The 20641-nt window shown below is 46.6% G+C and overlaps 1 protein-coding gene across 4 annotated transcripts in view; it reads right to left on the bottom strand.

Moving 5' to 3' along the window:
- The window catches only part of CACNA1D (calcium voltage-gated channel subunit alpha1 D), a 379519-nt gene that overhangs the window by 100086 nt on the left and 258792 nt on the right, over nt 1–20641 (bottom strand). For 3 of the 4 annotated variants that reach the window (XM_004368621.1, XM_004368623.1, XM_004368622.1), the window contains exons 9-11: nt 19301–19470; nt 2271–2358; nt 661–687 (exon numbers count right to left, since the gene is read on the bottom strand). In XM_004368621.1, the coding sequence (XP_004368678.1) occupies nt 661–687; nt 2271–2358; nt 19301–19470 (285 nt within the window). Of the gene's footprint in view, nt 1–660; nt 688–1933; nt 1994–2270; nt 2359–19300; nt 19471–20641 lie in introns of all 4 variants that reach the window. The other variant, XM_004368620.1, reaches the window with a different exon arrangement.

Below are 20641 nucleotides of genomic sequence, written 5' to 3'. Positions count from 1 at the left end.
AGTTAAATTTATCAATTTTTCTGTTCTAAACGGTGCTTTTGGTGTTGTATCTAAGAAATCTTTGCCTAACTCAAGGTCACAAAGATTTTTCTATTTTCTTCTAGAATTTTTATAGTTTTAGGGTTTACACTTAAGTCTATGTCCACGTAAAGTTAATTTTTATACATGGTGGTGAAATGTTGATTTTAACTGAAAAATCACATTTATGTGGAAAAGCACATGACACAGGCAGATGGCTCAATGAGTTTTTACCAGGTGAACATGTAACCTGTACCCAGATCAAGAACACAACATTACCAGCACCCTAGAAAGATGTCTTGAATCCTTGTGTACGGAAAGCTATTAAGCAGTAAAGTGACAGGAAATCTCTCTATCAGAGAAATTACTCTGGAAAGGAATATGCAGGGTTAATCGGTAGGCAGAAAATAGTTTTCTACTGCATTTCACAGATTCGTTTATGGGGGGAGATCTTCAGCATCTAATATACTTCTCACCTAAGACAGGTGCTTAATGTTTAACGGACAGATTGATCTTTGATATCCATGTTATAACCGCTATAGTAAAAATCAAGCTTAGAGCAAGTCTATGTAAAATTCAGAAGTTAGAAGGGAACAAACCAATACATGGGATAAAAAAAAAAAGTAGAAAGATGATACTGACCTGAGTTTGGATTTTGAAATGGCTTGACTGAAAGAAAGACAAAAAGAATAAGATTCCCATTAGGAAGCCTGGAGCATAATCTCCCCCAGTATTGCAGCTGAGATACCACGGAAGCCATGCACAGAAGCCTGGGCTCAGCATTCCCGGTTACTGCAGCAGGTCAGCTGTGTTGGAGTGCAACACAAGGAGAGGTGCTGCCAGTGCCAGGCGGGCCAGGCGGGCCAGGCGGAGCACCTTAGTGGCCCAGACAAGAGAATGCTCTTAGCAAGATTCCCTGGGGCCCTGGCAACAGGAGGGGATTCCAGGGGTTCTTCTCCCCCCACCCTATATTCTCCCAGCTAAAATCAGCAGGGCTTCTGATTAGAAATCAGTCACTCATCTCAACAACAGCATCTGTTACTACTATAGCAAAAGGTGCACTGGGCTAGGAATGAGAAGAGCCTGGTTAAAATCCTAGCTCTGCTACTCACTAACTTGCTGATCATGGACAAGCAGTACACCTTTCTGAGTCTCAGTGTTCTCATCTGTAAAACGGGGAAGACAAACTGATTCCCTGCCTACTTCACGATGCCGTAGGGAAGGATGAGCAGGACAACAGAGGCAAAGTCACTCTGTAAACTGTTGAGCATTCTGCCCGCCCAAAACACATTATTTTTTTCAAAACTCTGCCAAGGAGATCAAATTCTCTTGAAAACTGTAACTGTGAGATGAGGCCAAAAGGAAACCAGCAGGAAGCAAAATAAATAAATAAAACTGCACAAGGGCTCCCCCGAAGCAGGCAGTACTAGGCACATTCCATGCTGGTTACCTCACTGCTGCAGCCCAAACCATCTAGAAAAAAGCCAAACCAAAACCAAAAGCAAATCCATTGCTGTCCAGTCAGTTCCAACTCATAGCAACCCTATAGGATAGAGAAGAACTGCCCCATAGGGTTTCCAAGGAGCGGCTGGTGGATTTGAACTGCCGACCTTTCGGTTAGCAGCTGAACGCTTAACTGCTGTGCCATCAGGGCTCCAGAAAAAAACCAATGCGTGTTAATGGGATGGTGTCCTCCATTGTTAGGAAGAGAGGTGCAGTGCCCCAAAGAAAAAGCGCAGTGGGCAGAGAGGACAGGGCCTCATTATCCAGCCGCTTTGCATAAGGCTGGGAAAATCCCATGAGCGAGGAAAAACTTGAATGTGTAGCACATTCTAGTCAGCAGCTCTGCCGTACAAGCTTTTCTTCCAAAGCACTGATGCCAAAACCACGGTTTACGGAGAATCAGGCCTTTTACCCCCACCGCCGACACCCTGAGGGCCCAGCCTTGGCCGCACCTCTTCTCTTCCACCAGCACCTAATGAACACAGTGGAATTGCTGGGTTAAATGGCACGCTCAACAGGCTCCACCTCAGCAGGAGGGATTTTTAGGAAAGGCATGTGAAATGCTGGAGTGCCTGGAGTGGCCTGAGATAAGAGAAACAGTGTTGAGGGTTTCAGGGTGAGCCCGCCCTCCCCTCTTGCACGTAAGGCTAATGGCTCTAGGTTTCCCCCTGAAATCTTGGGGGTCTCCCTCACTGTCTGCTTCTCTAGGAGATATGAAGGGAAATGAGGGCAAACGGCCCCACACTCACCACAGACTTCCACAGCAGCCTTGGTTCTCGCCTTCACCACTTACATTTTCTGTGTTCACAGACTCAGTCTCGCTGGTGGGCATGCTAGCTGTGGGGAGAAGAAAATGCTTTAGACGGTGTGTGGGAGCACTGGCACCTGGGAGCAGGCCAGATGCAGGTCTCTGCCACCAGGCAGCCTCTCTGGGAACCTCGGAGGGGGTGACGAAGGGCCCCTCTGGGGCTTGACCGCCAGAAGGACGTGAAGTCAGGCATCTCCATTGTAGCAAAGCCTTTGCTTCCATGATGTCTGCCAAGGAAGCCCACGGAGCCCTCCACCAGAAGAAAATTATGTCCCTTCAGACACTTCCCAAGAAAAGAAGCCTAGGGGCAGACTGAATCCTGCCACTGTGCTTGGCACCAGCTTATTCTCCTGATGTCCAGGTTTACATTAAGAAATTTACATCACTTATAAATAAATTCCTATTTCAAGGAGAAGAGGTATTGTGGATGGGGGAGGGGGAGGTGGTACATGAAGGCACCATACACAAATCTCTTCCAAAATCTAAGAACTCTACTCATTTTTAGCTAATTGATCTGATGTCTAAGTTCTGCTGAGGGTGTTAACCCAACAGGGAGAAGGCTCTTACCCAATAAGCTGGCACTAGAGTCCCAAGGAAGCATAGTCTTAGGGGTAGGAGAAGGGGAAGGGCCAAGGGAAGGTTTTCACCCAACCAGCTACCAGACGGCAGAGCTGACTGTGGTCCCAGTGTCACCAGGACGCCTGGGCAAGTCTCACTCCTCCACAGTGATCTTGAGCAGAAGTGGAGGAAATGTGGAAATGCACCCACTAGTGCCTGGAGGCCCAGGGACCCACTCACAGCTTCCATGTGACACATGGGCATTTTTTCTCATCCATTCGATTCAACTCTATAAAGATGACAAACATGCGCTCAAGACCAGGCAGTGAAGGTGAGACGACACAAAAACAAACAAGGTACTACACCTACCTCAGAGGACGTGCGAGAGGCAATTCCCAAACAGATTCCAAGTGACTATGAAAAGGGCTCTGTGCAAGGAGTTCCAGAAGCACAGAGTCAGGAAAGACTAATTTTGCTCTGGGGTTGGGAGAAGAGGTCACCAAGGATCAAAATGTGGGAGAGTCACCCAAACACATGCATTTTTTCTCTGATGCATAATTTTGAACTTTGTGACTGTTTTCATAAGCCTTATGGTATCAATTGGAAGACCTTCCCCCTGGGGCTCTGCCCATATGATCCCTCTTAGAAAGGAAGCCTCAGGTTTCATCTGCAAGAAGCTGGTGGTGGCCCCTGAAATGCTATGGTGAAAATCCCAAAGCCAAGCCCAGGCTCGAAGGGAAGAGGTGCTAGGACCAGTTATCTCTGTCTACACAGCCGCATGGCTGTGGACCCTGCTCAGGCGAGAAACATATACAGTTAATGACAAGGATGAAGACTGAACGTTACTCAAGGAGCCAAGGTGTCTAAGAAGCATCTTTTCTGAGGGTACCACAGGGAAGAGCACTGTACTTTAGTGAGCACCCAAGGAACTGAGCCCACCTGGCTGGGAGCAACAGTCATGTCCAGAAACGTTTACACAAAGCTTTCAAAAGCAAAGAACAAATGAGCAAAATGATAGAAACATATTACACTAGTGGTATTCTCACAGAATTACCCCTTTCTTCCTTCCTTAGTTAAGTAAAAACAAAACTGACGTCAAACTTTGATTCACTTTTTCACCACTCCATGCAAAAAACAGACAAAAACAAACAAACAAAAAACCCCACAACCCAACACTGGAAAGCTCTTTAACAAAAAACTCCATTAAGGGTTAAACACACACACACACAAACAGGAAGATGCTCTGTGCTCAGACCTCAGCAGAAAGATTAAAAGATTGCAAAACTCAATAAAGTTCAGTGTTAGGACATTCCTCTCACAGGGTCACCCTTTCCTTCAGATACAGGTCAAAGAAAATCGCAGCAGGAGACCCTTTACATATATGAACATAAGTCATCTTTTTTCTTTTTTTAATTTTAGTAATATATTTTATTTAACTCAATTCTGATGTGTAATCAGTATAAAAATTATTAATGAAACGTTTCACATGTTTTCACACTAAATCTTCAAAATCCGATGTGTATTTTATACTTACAACACATCTCAATTTGAATTCTATATTTTCATTGGAAATACATGATCTGTATTTAGATTTCATAAAATTTACATTTGAACAATATTCACATACTCAAGTTGTTCCAAATATTCTTAAAAGTCTCCTAATAATTAAATCGACTATCCATTTTCATTTTAATTTAATTAAAAGTATTTAGTTCCTCAGGGGGAATGCCCACATTTCAAGTGCTCCAGAGCCACACGTGGCTGGCGGTTGCCACACTGCACGTGCAGGTCTATAGCTATGGTAACAAGTAGCCACCAGACTTGGTTTTAAACTCGAGAGTCATCTCTTTTTAAAATGCTTTTCTCGGTGGTTATTACAATTACTAAAGGCACCAGAAGTTGAAGGCAGAATGATATGGGGGGAAGACTGTCTAGGGGAATCCACAGGCCCTGCTTCGGTTCCGACTCTCCCCGGACAAAGTTCTACCTATCAGTTTCCTGTCTGTAAATTGGTGGCACTAACTCCACAGTCTTGAGGGTCATTTCCCTCTCTAACAGTTTAATATTTTACAGTTCTAAGATTAATCATATTGAAACTTTAGTCATTACCTTCAAAAGAGCAAAACTCTTCTGAACAGACTAAATCTTTGTAGCTTTTTACTCGCTGGGGCCATATCTCATGCTGGTATCAGTACAGTTGCTGCATTTCATTCCTAGGCTGTTTTTCAAGTGATCTGATTGAAACAGATAAATTACAAACTGCCTATGAGAAAAAGGGGACACTAGGTTGCATTTCTGGCTCTGTGCCAACTATTGTGAACGCTCCCGAGACTAAGTGCCCGGAAAGATACGCAGTACAACTGAGCTCCCCAAACAGCAACTGAGAGAGGCGGGTAACTGCATGGGACAATGTTAGGGCGACACTGACGGACAGCAGGAAAATACCTGCTCTCTGAGCTGACTCCATCCTGCAGGTGGGCTGAGGCGCTGGCTCTGACAGGCTCCCAGCTTGGCCAGACCGAAGTTTAACCCCACGTTTGCCACTTACTAGCTATGTGCCTCTGGGCAAATGATCTGACCTTTGCAAGCCTCCCTTTCCTCCTCTGTGAACTGGCAGTACCTGCCTCACGAGGTTGTCGGCAGAAATAAATGAGAGAAGGCACACAGGTGATAAATGAAGCTAAATGTTAACTGTTACTATCCTCCAGAAAAGCTCTCCTGGGGCTCCTGGAAGAAACGCAGCCCTCCCTGTAGGGTCCAAATCCAGCGTTACTTGGCCCTGGAAACTCCTATCGCCCCACAGAAGCATCTGACGTGAGTAATCCATACTTCTAAGTCAGCTTTGGCCATCACTCTCGGATGTATCTTTTCTGTCTTAAACTGAGTTATTATTGTCTAATTCAGTCTGTTCTGCAGATAGCAATTTTTTCTATCATAATGATTTGACACCTACAGAGCCACAGGCACGTAACAAAGAAATCTATTCCAGAATGATGCAGCCAGGGCTAAGGAAGAGGAGCGGAGGGGGAAGAGGGGAAGAGGGGAAGAGGACAGTGACTATGCTAGAATGTGGTGACCTCATTTCATCCCAGGAATGGACGTTGGTCCGCTCCCTCAATCTCAGCAGAGGAACCAAGCTCTGAGGGGCCCTGGCAGCCTCTCCACCTGCTGCAGCCTCTCCCTCTGCCACAAGGCAGCATTTCCTTTTCCAGCACTGTAGGAAAAATCAGGCCCAGTAGGCATAACCAAAGAGCTCGCTTGCGCACTTAATACATTTTACCCTTTACTTGCAACTAGGCATTTCTTTTTCTTTTTTTTAATGTTAATAAATTGATAGGAGTTTCACTTCACTTAACTCCGACAGGATCCCATCTATGTTTTAAAAAATCAAGACGGAGACTCATAGACCTATAGGCCGTTAGAACTGGAAGGGCCTTCTGAGAGTACGTGAACAAGCTGTGTGATTTCACAGACGAGAGCCGACTGACTTGCTTCAGGACACGCGGCTTGGAGGTGACAAAGCTGAGACGAGAACCCAGCTCTCCTGATTTCCATCTAGTGTTCTTTCCACCGTGCTCCACCACCCTGGTGTTTCTGGTACATCCCACTTAAAACCCCACGAATCAAAAAGTTTCAAAAGCCAAGCAGGTCTATTGTCCATCAGTGTGGGTTTGCTATAGTGATGACCTTCATTAACCCCTGGAAACCTGGCATAGCCAGACCACTTCCAGGAGATCAGCCCAGTAACTGGAGAAACAAAAATCAAGTTGCGATGGTGACTACTGGGAGTTCATAGAAATCCAAAGAGGAAGAGTTACAAAAGCCCATGTAAGTAAACCGATGGGCAAACTGACCATGTGCCCTTCTCCTCGCCGGCTGCCGTAGCACCACTACTGCCCCATGGAGGGCGGCCACTTTATCCTTCTTCAGCAGGGATTTGGCGTTATTTGCTGACAAGTGGCAAGGCTTCATGAGGGCTGCAGACAGAGAGACCCCTCAGATTCTACCATGTCACCCGCAGGCACCAGTCCCTCCTACAGAAGTGAGCCTGGGCCACCTACATGTGGAGATGCCATAAATCCTTCTCCCTGACACATTCCAGGGACTCTCAGGGCTTTGCTGGGGAAGTTTTATTTTGTAAATATGAAAACTATTTTCAGTGACTCTGGGTGAGCTAAGACACTAGGACAAGCCTGCCCCTGTAATGGGATGCTAACTTCTACTGAAATTTGCCTGCTGAAAATCTGGGGACACTCAGGGCCTGTTCTTTGCAAACTAGTCTAAGCACTGGGATCTCTGGGGAGAGCTCCAGGGTAGACGCTTAGGCTTAGAGTGTGGGTGTGCTGAGAAGAGGTCCTGGGTGCTGTCAGGAGCGGCTCAGCACATCCTGGACTGCAGACAAGAGGCGCCAAGACCTGCCAGGCAGCCTGGGCTGGGCTCCCACTTGGAACACTTGTGGATGGCAGGTCACATTCTTTCTCTTTAAGATCTTATACCAGTCCTGAATGCCATTTTGTGGGCAATGCCACACAAAATAAACCAGGGAATTATACTTGTGTCTCAGGCCAGCACAACAACTAGCAGTTACTCACCAATGTGCGAAGATTCCTCTAGCTACTCTTATTCTGAATAACAATACACTATTCAACCGCATATGCCTGGACTGAAAATTAAGAGGGAAATCAATACACACACCTACACACACACGCAATTATCTTCACCACTAACAGGTATGTGAAAATTGCAGACCAAGTTCATTCAACGATAGAGGCTAATAAGGTCAAAGATGCTAAAAGAAATGGAGATATCAGGGAAGCTTGGTCCTCATCACCAGGTGATATGGGGGCCATGTCCCCTTTTCTCCCTAGGCTTGGTTACCCGGTCTATAAAATGAGCTGTTGGGCAATATCATTTCTAAGATCCACTGACCTATGATCTGCTATAATAACAGCAAACAGGAAACACCCACAAGCTGTCTGGTTTTACTACTAGCATCAAGGGGGTTTTCCTATGCTCCCCCAGCTCTGCAAGGAGAGCAGGGAGTAATAAGTATTGGAAAGCCCCTGCCTGCCACTCCTTAGGAGGGTTAGCCAGGAGTCCAGCAGCCTGCCCAGGAGAACTGATTTCAAGTCACCTCCAAACAGACTTGTTCCTGACTGCCTGAGAAGCTCCTGAGATGACTCGACCAGCCGCAGAAGACTGAAGTCTTCCAGTCAAGGCAGTCCAAAGGGAAGACCTGCCACATGCCAAACTGAGCTCAGAGGCAACCCAGCCTCCTTCTGGAAACTGTCGCATCAACAGCTTTGTTCACAGATGTTCTCGACCTTTGTGAACCTCACCCCTCTGTTCTTCTCCACAGGGCAGGCTTTCTTGTACACTCAGGAATCTCTTTTAGCACTTGCCTCCGTGTCCCAGCAGCCTAAAGCTTCTCACTCTTCCCTTTCAAAGGGGTGGAGGTATGAGGCTGGACAAGCGAGCAATGGCAGAATCACAGCTGCTTTCACAGGGGAAGGAGATTTGAAGTGAAGATTTTGTGTTTTTATCTTATTTTCATGACAAGCATGAGCAGTGTCAGGACGTAGTATGCCTGCCAAATCCAAAAGGACCCCATACATCCCCTGAAGGAATTTTCATGTGCTACTCATGATACGCCTGGCCAACACAGAGTAACAGACTCTCGTTGTAAAGAGGCCAGATTCTTCTTGGAGATACGGGTCAAGGTCATATCAAGGTTTCTAGGTCTAAAGCAAAAATTACACTCAGATAATAACTATTTCTGTATGACCCACTGAGATGGGTAGCACAGCATCCAAATAAGGGCTCAAGCCCCACTCCTTGTCAGCAGGGTCATTCCTAAAGGTCACTGGGTATTTCAGTCAAGAGAAGGCCATCCCTACTCAAAATAGGGAGCCCTGATGGTGCAGTAGTTAAGCATTTGGCTGCTAACCAAAAGGTCAGCAGTTTGAATCTACCAGCTGCTCCTTGGAAACGCTACGGGGCAGCTCTACTCTGTCCTACAGGGTCGCTATGAGTTGGAATCGACTCCACGGCACACAACAACAACAACACTCAAAATAAAAAAGTCTCCCGAAAATATCAGGCTGCTTCCTCTCCCTGCAGATCTTATAAACTCACAAGAATCCTTGAAAAGTCACAAGATCCAAGCCCCCATCAGTAACCAGACATCTATGTGCCTTGTGGGTAGGTTTCCTCTCTTCTGGCAACAGGAACTACTCATCTTCCTACAGCTATATTATATTCCTCACCCACAGGTACATTCTTAAGTAAGTCTTTAAAAACGTCTTTCCTTATGTCTGACAATATTTCCTAATTAGTTGAAGCCCGCTCTTCTTGCAGAGGCCTTCAGGAAATGCACCAAGCTCAGTCTCTTCTTCATAAAACTTCTGTAAACACTAAGGCTAAACAGGTTATCCCCATCTCTTTTCCTAACTCACTGCCCAACCTCAGACAAGTTCCTCCTCTTCCTCTTGGGGCAATGTTGTCCTCTCTGAATGACAAGGGGTGTATCTCTGACAATCTCTCTATTCTTTTCCGCTCAGGCCTTCTGATGAGACTAGGTCCTAATACAACCGTCAGTAAGATCATCAGTGGGTTGTCCAAGCCCAATTCCCATAACCCCTGAGCTCAGCATTCCCATGGATGGCAGAGGCCATTTCAGAGAAAATAGTGCAACATGTCCATTTTAATCTCTTAGAAGTTGGCTTTGCATCCTTGTAGTTTGAATCTTCTCAAGGAGCCTCCCTCCAGAGTCATCCGATAAGGGCTGATCTTGGTGGCAGTAACTAGGCCGAATGTGCCAGTGTGCATAGGCAAAGCTTTGAGCTGCTGTTGAATCACAATGATGACTTTGACAGGGCATGGCTGCTAACCCCAGAGTTTCTGATAGGGGCTATGTTTTAGAGCATAGCTTAAAACTTAAATGAGCCCTTTCCTCAGTCCACTCACAAAGGCAAGTGCCCCAAAATCTTTGCATCCTAGAAGTATATTTTTAACTTCATTCTTGAAACTGTCATTACTAGCTTTAGCATAGACCTGGGAAAACCAGCCAAAGACCAGAAGACCAAGAGGCCACTTGAAAAATGTTAACCTGGAAAAAAAAAAATCAATCAAATAACATTATTGGAATTTATAAACAGTTTAGATTTAAAAGGACCATTTGGGGAAAAGTGTTTAAAAAGTCTGTCTTCCAGTCTAAGAATATTCATGCCTGAATCAAATTTTCTGAGCTGGTTCATCTGTTTCTTTAAAAAGAACAGTTCAAACCAAAAAGAGAATTCAATGCTGTGTTGGTAAAGACACACATCTTAGGGAAAGACAGGGAGAAAACATGACCAAGTTTCAAAGAAATCAAGCAGTGAACATATAGGCACCTCAACAAGCACATCACACCAGCACATGCACTTCACACAATGCCTACATGTGAGGAAAAGGCATCAGATCTTCGGAAAAGAGTCTTCTGAAGAGAAAGTTCAATCTCAGTACTTTACCGTGATCTTTAGCCCTGCGTTGGCGAAAGCAGCAAAATTTCCTTTTCTTCTTATCCTCTTTTAGCAAGTCCGCCAATGTAACTCCTTCAGGTTGAACACAGGCAATTTCATTATGATACAGTAGAGGGCAGCAAGAGCAATGCAAACAAGGGGGGGCAACCAGGGTAAGTTCAGTGGGCTAGGTGCCACCAAGTCCCAGTGTGAACATGAGGCTGCCAGATGAACAGGCTCCATCACATAGAACTTGAAATTGTCCTCTTTCCGAGTAGAAACCCAAAATTCAGGAGCTGAATGGTAGAGGGAAGTGCACTTCCATAGGTATTATATAAAATGCCTGTCTTTAAAAACCTTTCCTAAATAAGGAACCAACTAACCCACCCTAGACAAAGGTTTTCAGTGATGGCCTTCCATTAAAGAAGGGAGTCAGGGAGAAGGTACTCTAGGCGGAGTCAGGAGCCCTGGATACTGACAGCTACATGTGCTAAGACATGTGGAGGTTAGCAGGGTGGGCTCTGGACTCTGGTGGACCGGGTTCTAATTCCAGCCCTGCCACTTACTGGCTGAATGACCTTGGAAAGGATACCAAACTTTGCCATACTTTACTTTCCTCACCTATAAGATGTTAAAAACGGTTGGACCTACACTTCATAGAAGTGTTTTAGGTGAAGGGAAGGACAGCACACACTGTAGGGGAAGTCAGCACAACTGGACTAAACCAAAACTAAGAAGTTTCCTGAATACAATCAAACACTCTGAGGGACAGAGTAGCAGGGGTCGGGGTCTGGGAACCATGCTTTACAGGGGACATCTAGGTCAACTAGCATAACAAAGCTTATTAAGAAAATGTTCTGCATCCTACTTTGGTGAGTGGCACCTGGAGTCTTAAAAGCTTGCAAGCGGCCATCTAAGATGCATCAATTGGTCCCAACCACCTGGAGTAAAGGAGAATGAAGAACACGAAAGACACAAGGAAAGTAGTAGCCCAAGAGACAGAAACTGCCACATAAACCAGAGACTTCATCAGTCTGAGACCAGAAGAACTAGATGGTGCCCAGATACCACCAATGACCACCCTGACAGGGAACACAACAGAGAGTCCCAGATGGAGAAGGAGAAAGGTGGGGTGCAGAACTCAAATTCTAGTAAGAAGACCAGACTTAATGGTCTTAATGGAGGAACCCCAGAAAGCATGGCCCCTGGATTCTCTATCAGCCCAGAACTAAAACAATTTCCGAGGCCAACTCTTCAGACAGGGATTGGACTGGACTGTGGGACATAAAGTGATACTCATGAGGAAGGTGCCTCTTACCTCAAGGAGATACAAGAGACTAAATGGGCAGCTTCTGTCTGGAGGTGAGATGGGAAGGCAGAGAGGGTTAGGAGCTGGCTGAATGGACATGGGGATTCAGGGGTGGAAAAGAGGAGTGTGCTGTCACAGTATGGGGAGAGCAATTAGAGTCACATAACAATGTATGTATAAATTTTTGTATGGGGAAAATTTTTTTAAAAAGACATAAATAAGATAATACAATCAACATGCTCAGCTTTGCAAGGCATGATGCCTACATGTAATATGTGTCAACTGTTAACTATTATCATTATACCATGACTCTCCGACCATGAGGTCAGAAGCAAAATGATGCCAGGGACTCTAACCCCCTTCCAGTTCTGTGATTGCATGATCACTCCAAGCTGGCTAATCTTTGGAACAGAAGCCACACACTATCGGCAATGTTGCTGCAGAGGCAGTATAGGGCAGCAGAAGGAATGCAGGAGTTCGCAAGGGCATGGGGAAATGAGCACTTGCGCACACTACTGGCGGGAATGTAAACTCGTTTTGCTAGGCGGTAACACTCATATTTCTGAAATGGGCATCCTCTTTGACCACCAAATGTTTTCTTGTAACCTCTCCTACAGGAACATGAGCTACGAGCATGGAGAGACTGGTGTATGCATTTGTAAGGAGGCATTACAGCATGGTGGTAAATGTGCGGACCCTGGCAGAACCAGGATCAAATCTCAGCTCTGCCACTTAATGGAGCCCTGGTGGTGCAGTGGTTAAGAGTTCAGCTGCTAATCAAAAGGTCAGCAGTTTGAATCTACCAGCCGCTCCTTGGAAACCCAATGGGGCGGTTCTACTCTGTCCTATAGGGTCACTATGAGTTGGAATTGACTTGAAAGCAATGGTTTTTTTTTTTTTTTTTGGCTTTGCCACTTAATCACTTAGCCTTGGGAAGCTACTTAACCTCTTTGTGCTTTAGTTTCCTCATCTGTCAAATGACAAACACTGTGTTAGGTACCAGAGACCCAATGGAGGGCAGCAGATCCTGTTCCTGCCCCCATGGAGCCTGCAGTAGAGGAAGACATTAACCAGATAATCACACAGAGGACTGTAAACCCACAATTCTGACAACTGACATAAAATAGAGGTCCATGTGCTAGAGAGTGTACAGTTCATTGTAGCACTTTTTTTTTTTTTTTTGATCATGGCAATTGATTGAAAATAGCTAAAATGTCAAAACATGGAAAGATGTCTATGGCACATAATTAAGTAAAACACGTAAATTGCAGCGACATCTGAGCTGGATGATCTTATGGTGGGAAGCTATATGCATGCTGCCTGTGCAAAATCCTGTGTTCTTACGTGCACAGAATGAGGTCAGAAAGAAGATACCCCAAACTGCTAAGTCTAGTTCCCTCTAAAGAGAAGGAAGAATTTTATTTCTTACTTTATGTACTTTGATATTATGTGAATTGTTTATAGTGAGCAAGTACTATTTTTATTATTAAAATATATTTAAAAAAATAAAAACTCTGACTTTGGAATCCCCAAACCCGGTTGACGTGTCTGTTCCTCTTCAACTCAATGGTGGGGCAACAATCCCTAAATCCATCTCCCACCAGCTCTTATGAGCGAGGCTTAAGGCGACTGCAGATGTGCACGTGACTCTGTAAACTACCCAGGGCAAACAGTCGTTCCCAACACTACCCCAGAGGGGCCGGTGACCAGCCGCCAGCTCCGGCGCTGAGCCCTCCCGGGTCAGCTTCCCTGGTTGCGGCCCTTCCAGCAGCCTCTCCAGAGAGGGCAGTTGGCCTGGACACATGTTTACCATGTGCCGCTGGAAGTGCTGTTTGCTTTACAACTTTTAATTGAACGCTTCCAATTTTGAATTTGTCTGCTGAGGAGTCTAATTGTGGGGAGAGCAGTTTTATAAGCCAAATTTAAAAACACAACCTTCTTAAATCGGACCAGCACATGGCCCTGCCTCATGCTTCCAAACAGCTCTCCCATCACAAATTTTCTGCCCATTCCAAATCAAGCACCCCAGTAAAAGGCATCCAGGTGGCACGCGCGGAAGGAAGGGAGGCAGGGGCTACAGCAGCCTTGAGCACGGAGACCCAGGGTGGGCTGAGTCCCAGGGGCGCCTGGCAGGGGCAGTGCCCACAAACCCGTAGGACCACCGATGAAGCTAAGGAGCAGCAGAGCTGGCGTTTCAGGTATGCCTTCCCCCAAATGCCCTCACTTACAGGGATCATTGATCAGTAATAGTTCCCACAGCATAACTGTCCTGCTTTTCTGCCAGAATTTTAGAATGAGCTCCCTTATAAAATGATTATTTTCAGGGCTTTTTTTTTTTTTTTTTTGGACTAATCACTGACAGTGAGAAGAGTTTAAAATAGAATTTTAGGCTTCCAGATTTTAACGGCCCTAGAAAAACTCCATTGTTAATTCAGAAGCAGCTGCATACGTCTAAAAGATCACTTGGAGGTTTGGCAGAGTTTTCTAAGAAACTTGAAGCTCAGCAAAAAGTTAAATAAATTATCTTTGAAAACTTCGCAAATGCTCAGGAACTAAATTCCGAGGGAATTTTGTCCACTCACTTGGGTAACACCAGCTTTCCAACAGCAAATTTACAGAATTGACATTTCAAATAGTCCACGAACGTACAAAGCTAGAGCTACCTGTCACCGCGGCCATCAGACAGCTCAGTTAGGGACCTGATTGCCCCTTTTTCTTCTTTGATGAAAACAGTGTGATATTCAGCTACAGAGAGCACTCGTGACTCAGGAGTTCCCAGCCTAACTTCTCATTAGAACCTCTGGGGAGCTTTAAAAAAAAATGGGTCCACCCTAGGCCAACTATATCAGGTGGGAGTAGGGCACCAGTAAGCTTCGAGCTCCCCAGGTGAGCCTAACGGACAGCCAGCAATGGGACCCACAGATGCAGGCAGTGACATTTAGTAGATCAGAAGAGAAGATAATGTGAATGAATCTCCAAGTACTTGGTTTGACGTCTGTTCTCTGACAGCAAGCACCGACAAACTAGAAATGGACTTCAGGTGCCAGAAAGCTGAGCTACCATGTCTTGACAACGGCCAGGTTTGTTTGCCATCAGTACCTGAAAACCTTATAGCTTCTGAACGGAAAAAAATGTAGGGAAGTGACCCTAAAAGAGGTCTCACCCTGAGGTTGGTAAAAGGTCTGGTAGAATCTGCAAAAAATATTCTGTTTAGGTCAAGTTTTATTCGTTTCTGTTGACAACAACAGCAAGTGCTATTTCCGCTACAATAATTTCTCCAAGTTATTGAACTCTGAACCCTCACAATAACCCCATGAGTAGATACTTTTATCCCCCTCCTTGAAGACAAGGAGTCTGTGGCTCAGAGATGCTGGGTAATCTGCCTAACACTAAAATCCAAATTCCAAATCACAAAACTCAACTGCAGCCAACTCCAGAGAAGGGGCATCAAAACGCCATCCAGCCCAAGGCTGTGCTCCTGTGGGCTCATGGACATCTGCTGTTAGTAATAACTCCCTATACCCTCCTTTGCTCATCTAGGCTGAGGCTCAGCCACCAGGAAGGGTTCCTGTCACAGCATCGCTTAATTCCTCGATACGTGGGAGGACACTGCATATCCAGGACCCAGCTGAAAAGGACAACTAGCCATTGTGGATGAAGTCAGGAGCCCAAGGCAGTCCAACACCCCATCCCCAGAGATCACACAGGAGCAGGGCTGGGGTGTAAGATGTAGGGAGTGGATCTCACATACCCAGGGACGATGCTAAGACCATACTTTCACTTCCTGCTAGTTCAGATGCACAGAGGCAGGTCCCTGACAGCAACAGACCATCAACACCTGAGAGCACCTAAGTGCTTGGAATATGCAGGTGGTAAATCAACTATGGTTTGTTTGGTTAGGAGGACCACATGGGCCTTTGATGACACCCTCTCCTCTGTGGCTTTCTGGCCATGACAAGAAGAAAGCAGCTGTGTCATGGATTAAATTATGTCCCCCCAAAAATGTGTGTATCAATTTGGCTGGTCCATGATTCCCAGTACTGTGTGGTTGTCCTCCATTTTGCGATTGTAATTTTATGTTAAAGAGGATTAGAGTGGGATTATAACACCCTTACTAAGGTCACATCCCTGATCCAATGTAAAGGGAGTTTTCCTGCAGTGTGACCTGCACCACCTTTTATCTCACATGACATAAAAGGAAAGGGAAGCAAGCAGAGACTTGGGGACCTCATACCACCAAGAAAGCAGTGCCGGGAGCACAGTGTGTCCTTGGAACCGAAGTTCCTGCGCAGAGAAACTCCTAGTCCAGGGAAAGATTGATGACAACAAGGACCTTCTCCCAGAGCTGACAGAGGGAAAGCCTTTCCCTGGAGCTGGCACCCTGAATTTGGACTTCTAGCCTACTAGACTGTGAGAAAATAAATTTCTCTTTGTTAAAGCCATCCACTTGTAGTATTTCTGTTATAGCAGCACTGGATGACTAAGACAGGCTGTCAGCCACAGGAGGCTCCAGGGAAACCCCAACAGCACTGCTGTCTCCAGAAGGCCTGGGCTGCCAAGGTCTATATTCAGGGAGGTTCGCCTCCTCCTCATCAGGAGGTCAGTTAAATCTCAATGTGGTTTGCCCAGACTAGGAATTATGTGTTTATTTAAAACCCTAATTGTCAAGGCTCTGGAAATCTGATGACTTGGAAACACTGTGAGTGAGCCTTGCTCCACAGGCAACTCCAGCACCTGGCAAAATGAGCTCAATAAAGAACAAGGTGCACCACAAAAATACTTGCTATTCTGGATCAGACACTAAGCTAGATAATCATTTTGAGTCACACATCACTGTGCGTTGCAGAAACCATAATGCTGATGTTCCGAAGATACAGTGCAGCTTTATGGGGTTTGCAGGCCCAGCAACAAAGTTAATTCTGAAAATCTTTGACTTTTAAATGGGCTTTCTTTGCTTGATTATACTACTAAATAATGCATTCAAAAGCCTAGAACATTTGTAATCCTCCGCACCTTGTTCATGCCATTTCCTCAGCCTGAAAAGCCCTCACCACCTCTGTAGTCGAAGACTGCTCATTCCTCAGAGCTCAGCAGGAATGCCACCTCTGCTGTGCAGCCTTCCTTGTGTTCCCACCCACCCACCCACTCACTCCCACCATCCGGCATCGACTGCACCCTCCTCAGCTCCCACAGCATGCATCTGGGCCTGGATTTCAGTGCCAGCTTCTCCACTCTGTCTTATACTAGGGCTTCTCTGCCTTCCTTCCATGGCAAGTTCTACAAAAGGCAGAGGCACCGACTTTGCCATTACCTGCTCAGCTTCTTTACAGACTCTCACAGAACGCCGGAAATGCTGGGCCAAGATAAAATACTGAGCTCTTAGTGCTACCAGAAGGCACCACCTCAAGTCCTGTGAAAATCCTCACTCCTCAAATCACGGGCCAGAGAAACCATCGCAAACCCCACAACTGATGCTAGGAATACTAGATCTTGGATCCCTGCCTATTTCTACAGGTGAAGCAATAACCAGATGAAAGGATATCAGTCTGCAAGGGGGCCTCAGCTCCCTTTCAAAACCAGCCAAGGAAGGCACCCTGCTCGGAAGAAGGAACAGTACTCTCCCGGGTGTGCACATCACAGGCTGCATGCTGGGCTTAGGAGCGGTGAGGCAGACAGTTAGCGGGCCTCCAGAGGTTAGCATCAAAGCTGCAGTTTGGAAGTAAAGAGGGACCACACTGCACCTGAATGGCTGAGGGCTGGCAAGACAGTAGGTGCAGAGCCCCGCGGAAGGCCACAGGGATTCGGGTCGGCTCAAACGCCCAAGAGAGAGCTGTCTGTCTAATCACCCAGAGGGTACATCACTGAGTCTGGAATTCAAATGAATGTCCATTTAGAAATTCCAATCTCATATTCAACAAACAAAGTCAACTCTAGAAATCCTCCCACAGTTTCCTAGCAGCAGATGTCCTCATCCTCAGCTGGTGAACCCCTGGCTAACTGAGGGCCTCTTCCCTGAGCCAGCAGTGGGCGCGGGCTTGGGAAGAAGCAGGGAGGGGGAGGAGAAGAGAGGGGCCTGTGCTCTGCTGGTTCCCCCAGAGAAGCACACACACCTTAGCACACAGCTTTGACTCCACCTTATGCATCAGCAGTGACAGAGAACGTTCACTCCCCAGGGAAGCTCAGGCTGAGTCTCAGGCTAAAAGAAATATAAAGGCCACCTCAACCAGGAGTCCTTTCACCGCGGTCTCTCAGCCTCAGCTCCCACATTCCACTGTCTCTAAGATGCACAAATTTGCCTGGCCCACCCGTCCTGCTTCAACTCACTCCAACACGCAGGCCCTCTGTGCTCCAGCCAAATGGAACAACCCACTGTTCCCTCCCGGGGCCTGTGTCTGTGCACCTCCATGTCCTTGCTCATGCCATTCTCTTGGGTCAGAATGTTTTTCCTGCCACTGCACTGTGCCATACCTCAGCCCCATCCATCTTTAAAGGCCCAGATTAAACACCCCCCATGGCTCTCTCCTAGGTCCAGCAGCCAGCAACTCCTCGTCTCAGCTCCCACAGCACACTGTCTGCCTCCTCCTGTGACCCACATCTGTCTCCTTGTGCTGCAGGCCTGACCTTCCCTAGAAGGCAGCAAGTCTCCTAAGGGGACAAACCACATTCTCTCCACCTCAGAGTTTCTCCTGGTAGTCAGCACAACCTTGCTAAACAAACACACGGCGTCAGAGGTGCCCTGCCCAAGTGGAGACTCGCTCAGCCTTCTACAAAGTCGGGCTAACTCATTTCCCAGGCCTCTCAATGGATGTGTGCCCTTGAAATTTGTTCTCTGTCCTTACGTGAACTACTTGAGATTTGTTTCAAAAATCAAACACCTTAGTCAAGCCCACTGCAGCATTTCGATTTCCACTTTTGCCTGAGGTACAGATGGCCCCAAGAAGAGTAAGAGCATGTCTGCAGGAAAGGTACATGACAAAGGAGACACTTTGTTTGACAACGGCAATTAATTTCTGTGGCTGAGTGAGCTTCAGGCTCTGCTTACTATAGACAGTGTTCTAGGGTACCCAGTGTGGGGTACTAAGTGGGTAGATGGGCTCCAAAGCAGCCATTACTGAATCTCATGCCTCTGAACAACTGCCTGGAAGGGTGAACTGGTTTCTTCCCAGCCCCTCACAGCCTCCAATGGCTTCCTAAGGATAGCACAGATGGGAACGAACCACTCAGGTAGCATAAGGTCTAGAAGGACCCTGCTCTTCCAACCCGTGCCCAATAACAAGTTCACTCTGAGGTGAAGGAAATTACAACTTCCTCTCCTGTGGTGCAGGATGAATACCTGTCTTACCAGCCCCTCCGCCCACACAGAAAAGGGCTTACTGAATCCCCCAGGCGAACAGTGAACAGCGAGCCTGTCTGACCATCCTCAACTATAAAGCCACATTACTAAATGTGAACCCAAACCCCAAACCTCAGTCAGGGTAAATACACATGTTCTATCATATGTGCAGACAAAAGGAACTGGATGGCTGAGAGGAGGCTGTCCGTCTCACAGACTGAGTCAGAGGTGAGAAGTGCCTGTCTAGTAAGAGTAGGAAGGGCACTACATACTATTTCGTTTGCCTTCTTCTCCTCCTTCTTCCTCATTCTCAGGATCAATATCTTCTGCTTGGGTAATCCAATCCAAGTAGCCCTTTAGATCCTCTTCCAGCTGCTGCTTCTCTCGGAGCTTCTGGAAATCTCCCCGTGCTTTAGCCTTCTCTCTTTCCTTTGAAAATTCTCTGAGGGGGGCAAAAAGAACAAGCACAAGTCAGGGCATCCTTGGGGACCCGCATCACGAGCCGTCTGCCCTGCTGCACAACAGACTTGTGGCAGGACACACAGCATCGAGTACAGCCACATTAGCACAGCAACAGGAGCCACACACGTGTACAGAATGTATGACAGTGCCTTCCTAAGCAGGCTGTGGATGTCAACCAACACACATGCATCATGTCTTAGAAAATGAGCTCCCTTCAGTATGACAGCAATCTCAAGGGGTCTAGGCCAAAAACTGTGGTGTCACGGAGGGACTCTTGGTGCCTCCCACCAGGAAGCTGAGCTCAAAGATATCCCACTTCCCCCTGAGCCTCCTCAAATACCTGGCACCACATTTTAAACAGAAAGAGCCCAAGAGGCCTAAACTGTGGTCAAATGGAGCACGAAGTTTAGAACGTCTTCAATACTTCTGGGCAAAACTTTGTATTTATATTGTATGCTGACCCCTTGGTCCAAGCCAAGTGTCCTAAGTGGGAAGTAAGCCTTCCCACTACCCACACTGGGCTCCTCTCCCCACCACCTGCAGGTTCAGACCAATTGGACAAGGTCACAGAAGACTGCCCCTTCAAACCCCAGTTCGCCTTTCCCAGACAGAAAATCAAGCATGGTGAAGTACTACTATTTTCTTAACCCTTGCTTCTTGCCATGATCTTTCCCCCAAAAGTCTTCCCTGTAGGAGGTGAAGAGGCAGTAGTTCGTTGCCCATTTATGGGAACACCTGCCACAGAAAGTCTGGCAGATGTATAAATGCTCCCAACTGTTCGCTGTTTACCTTTCATGTCTGCAATCCTCTATCGATGCATATATACAACATCCCACATTTGCTCAGGCAAGTCTGAGAGTCAGGGGGATGACTACCCAATGTTCATATACAAGGAACCATCTGCATTTCCAACCGTGAATTGTTACAGGAGCCAAGAGAAGTGAGTTATGGATTCAGTAAGTACAATTAACAAGTGCTGAGACAGCAGATGAGGGTGCAGGCAGCGCAGCTTCTACAGACGTACGCCGAGATTCTTACGCAGGTGACCTCTAGCTTCCTTTTCGTCTTGCTTCCAATCCAAACTCAGCACATCTCCCTTTCTGGGACCTCAATAACCCAACCCAACTGGTAAATGGGGAAATGACCTACTT

This window comes from Trichechus manatus, unplaced genomic scaffold, assembly GCF_000243295.1.
Source record: "Trichechus manatus latirostris isolate Lorelei unplaced genomic scaffold, TriManLat1.0 scaffold00001, whole genome shotgun sequence".
NCBI classification, from domain to species: Eukaryota; Metazoa; Chordata; class Mammalia; order Sirenia; family Trichechidae; genus Trichechus; species Trichechus manatus.
The sequence above is the reverse complement of the archived record's forward strand: the minus strand, read 5'-3'. Positions and strand labels throughout refer to the sequence as shown.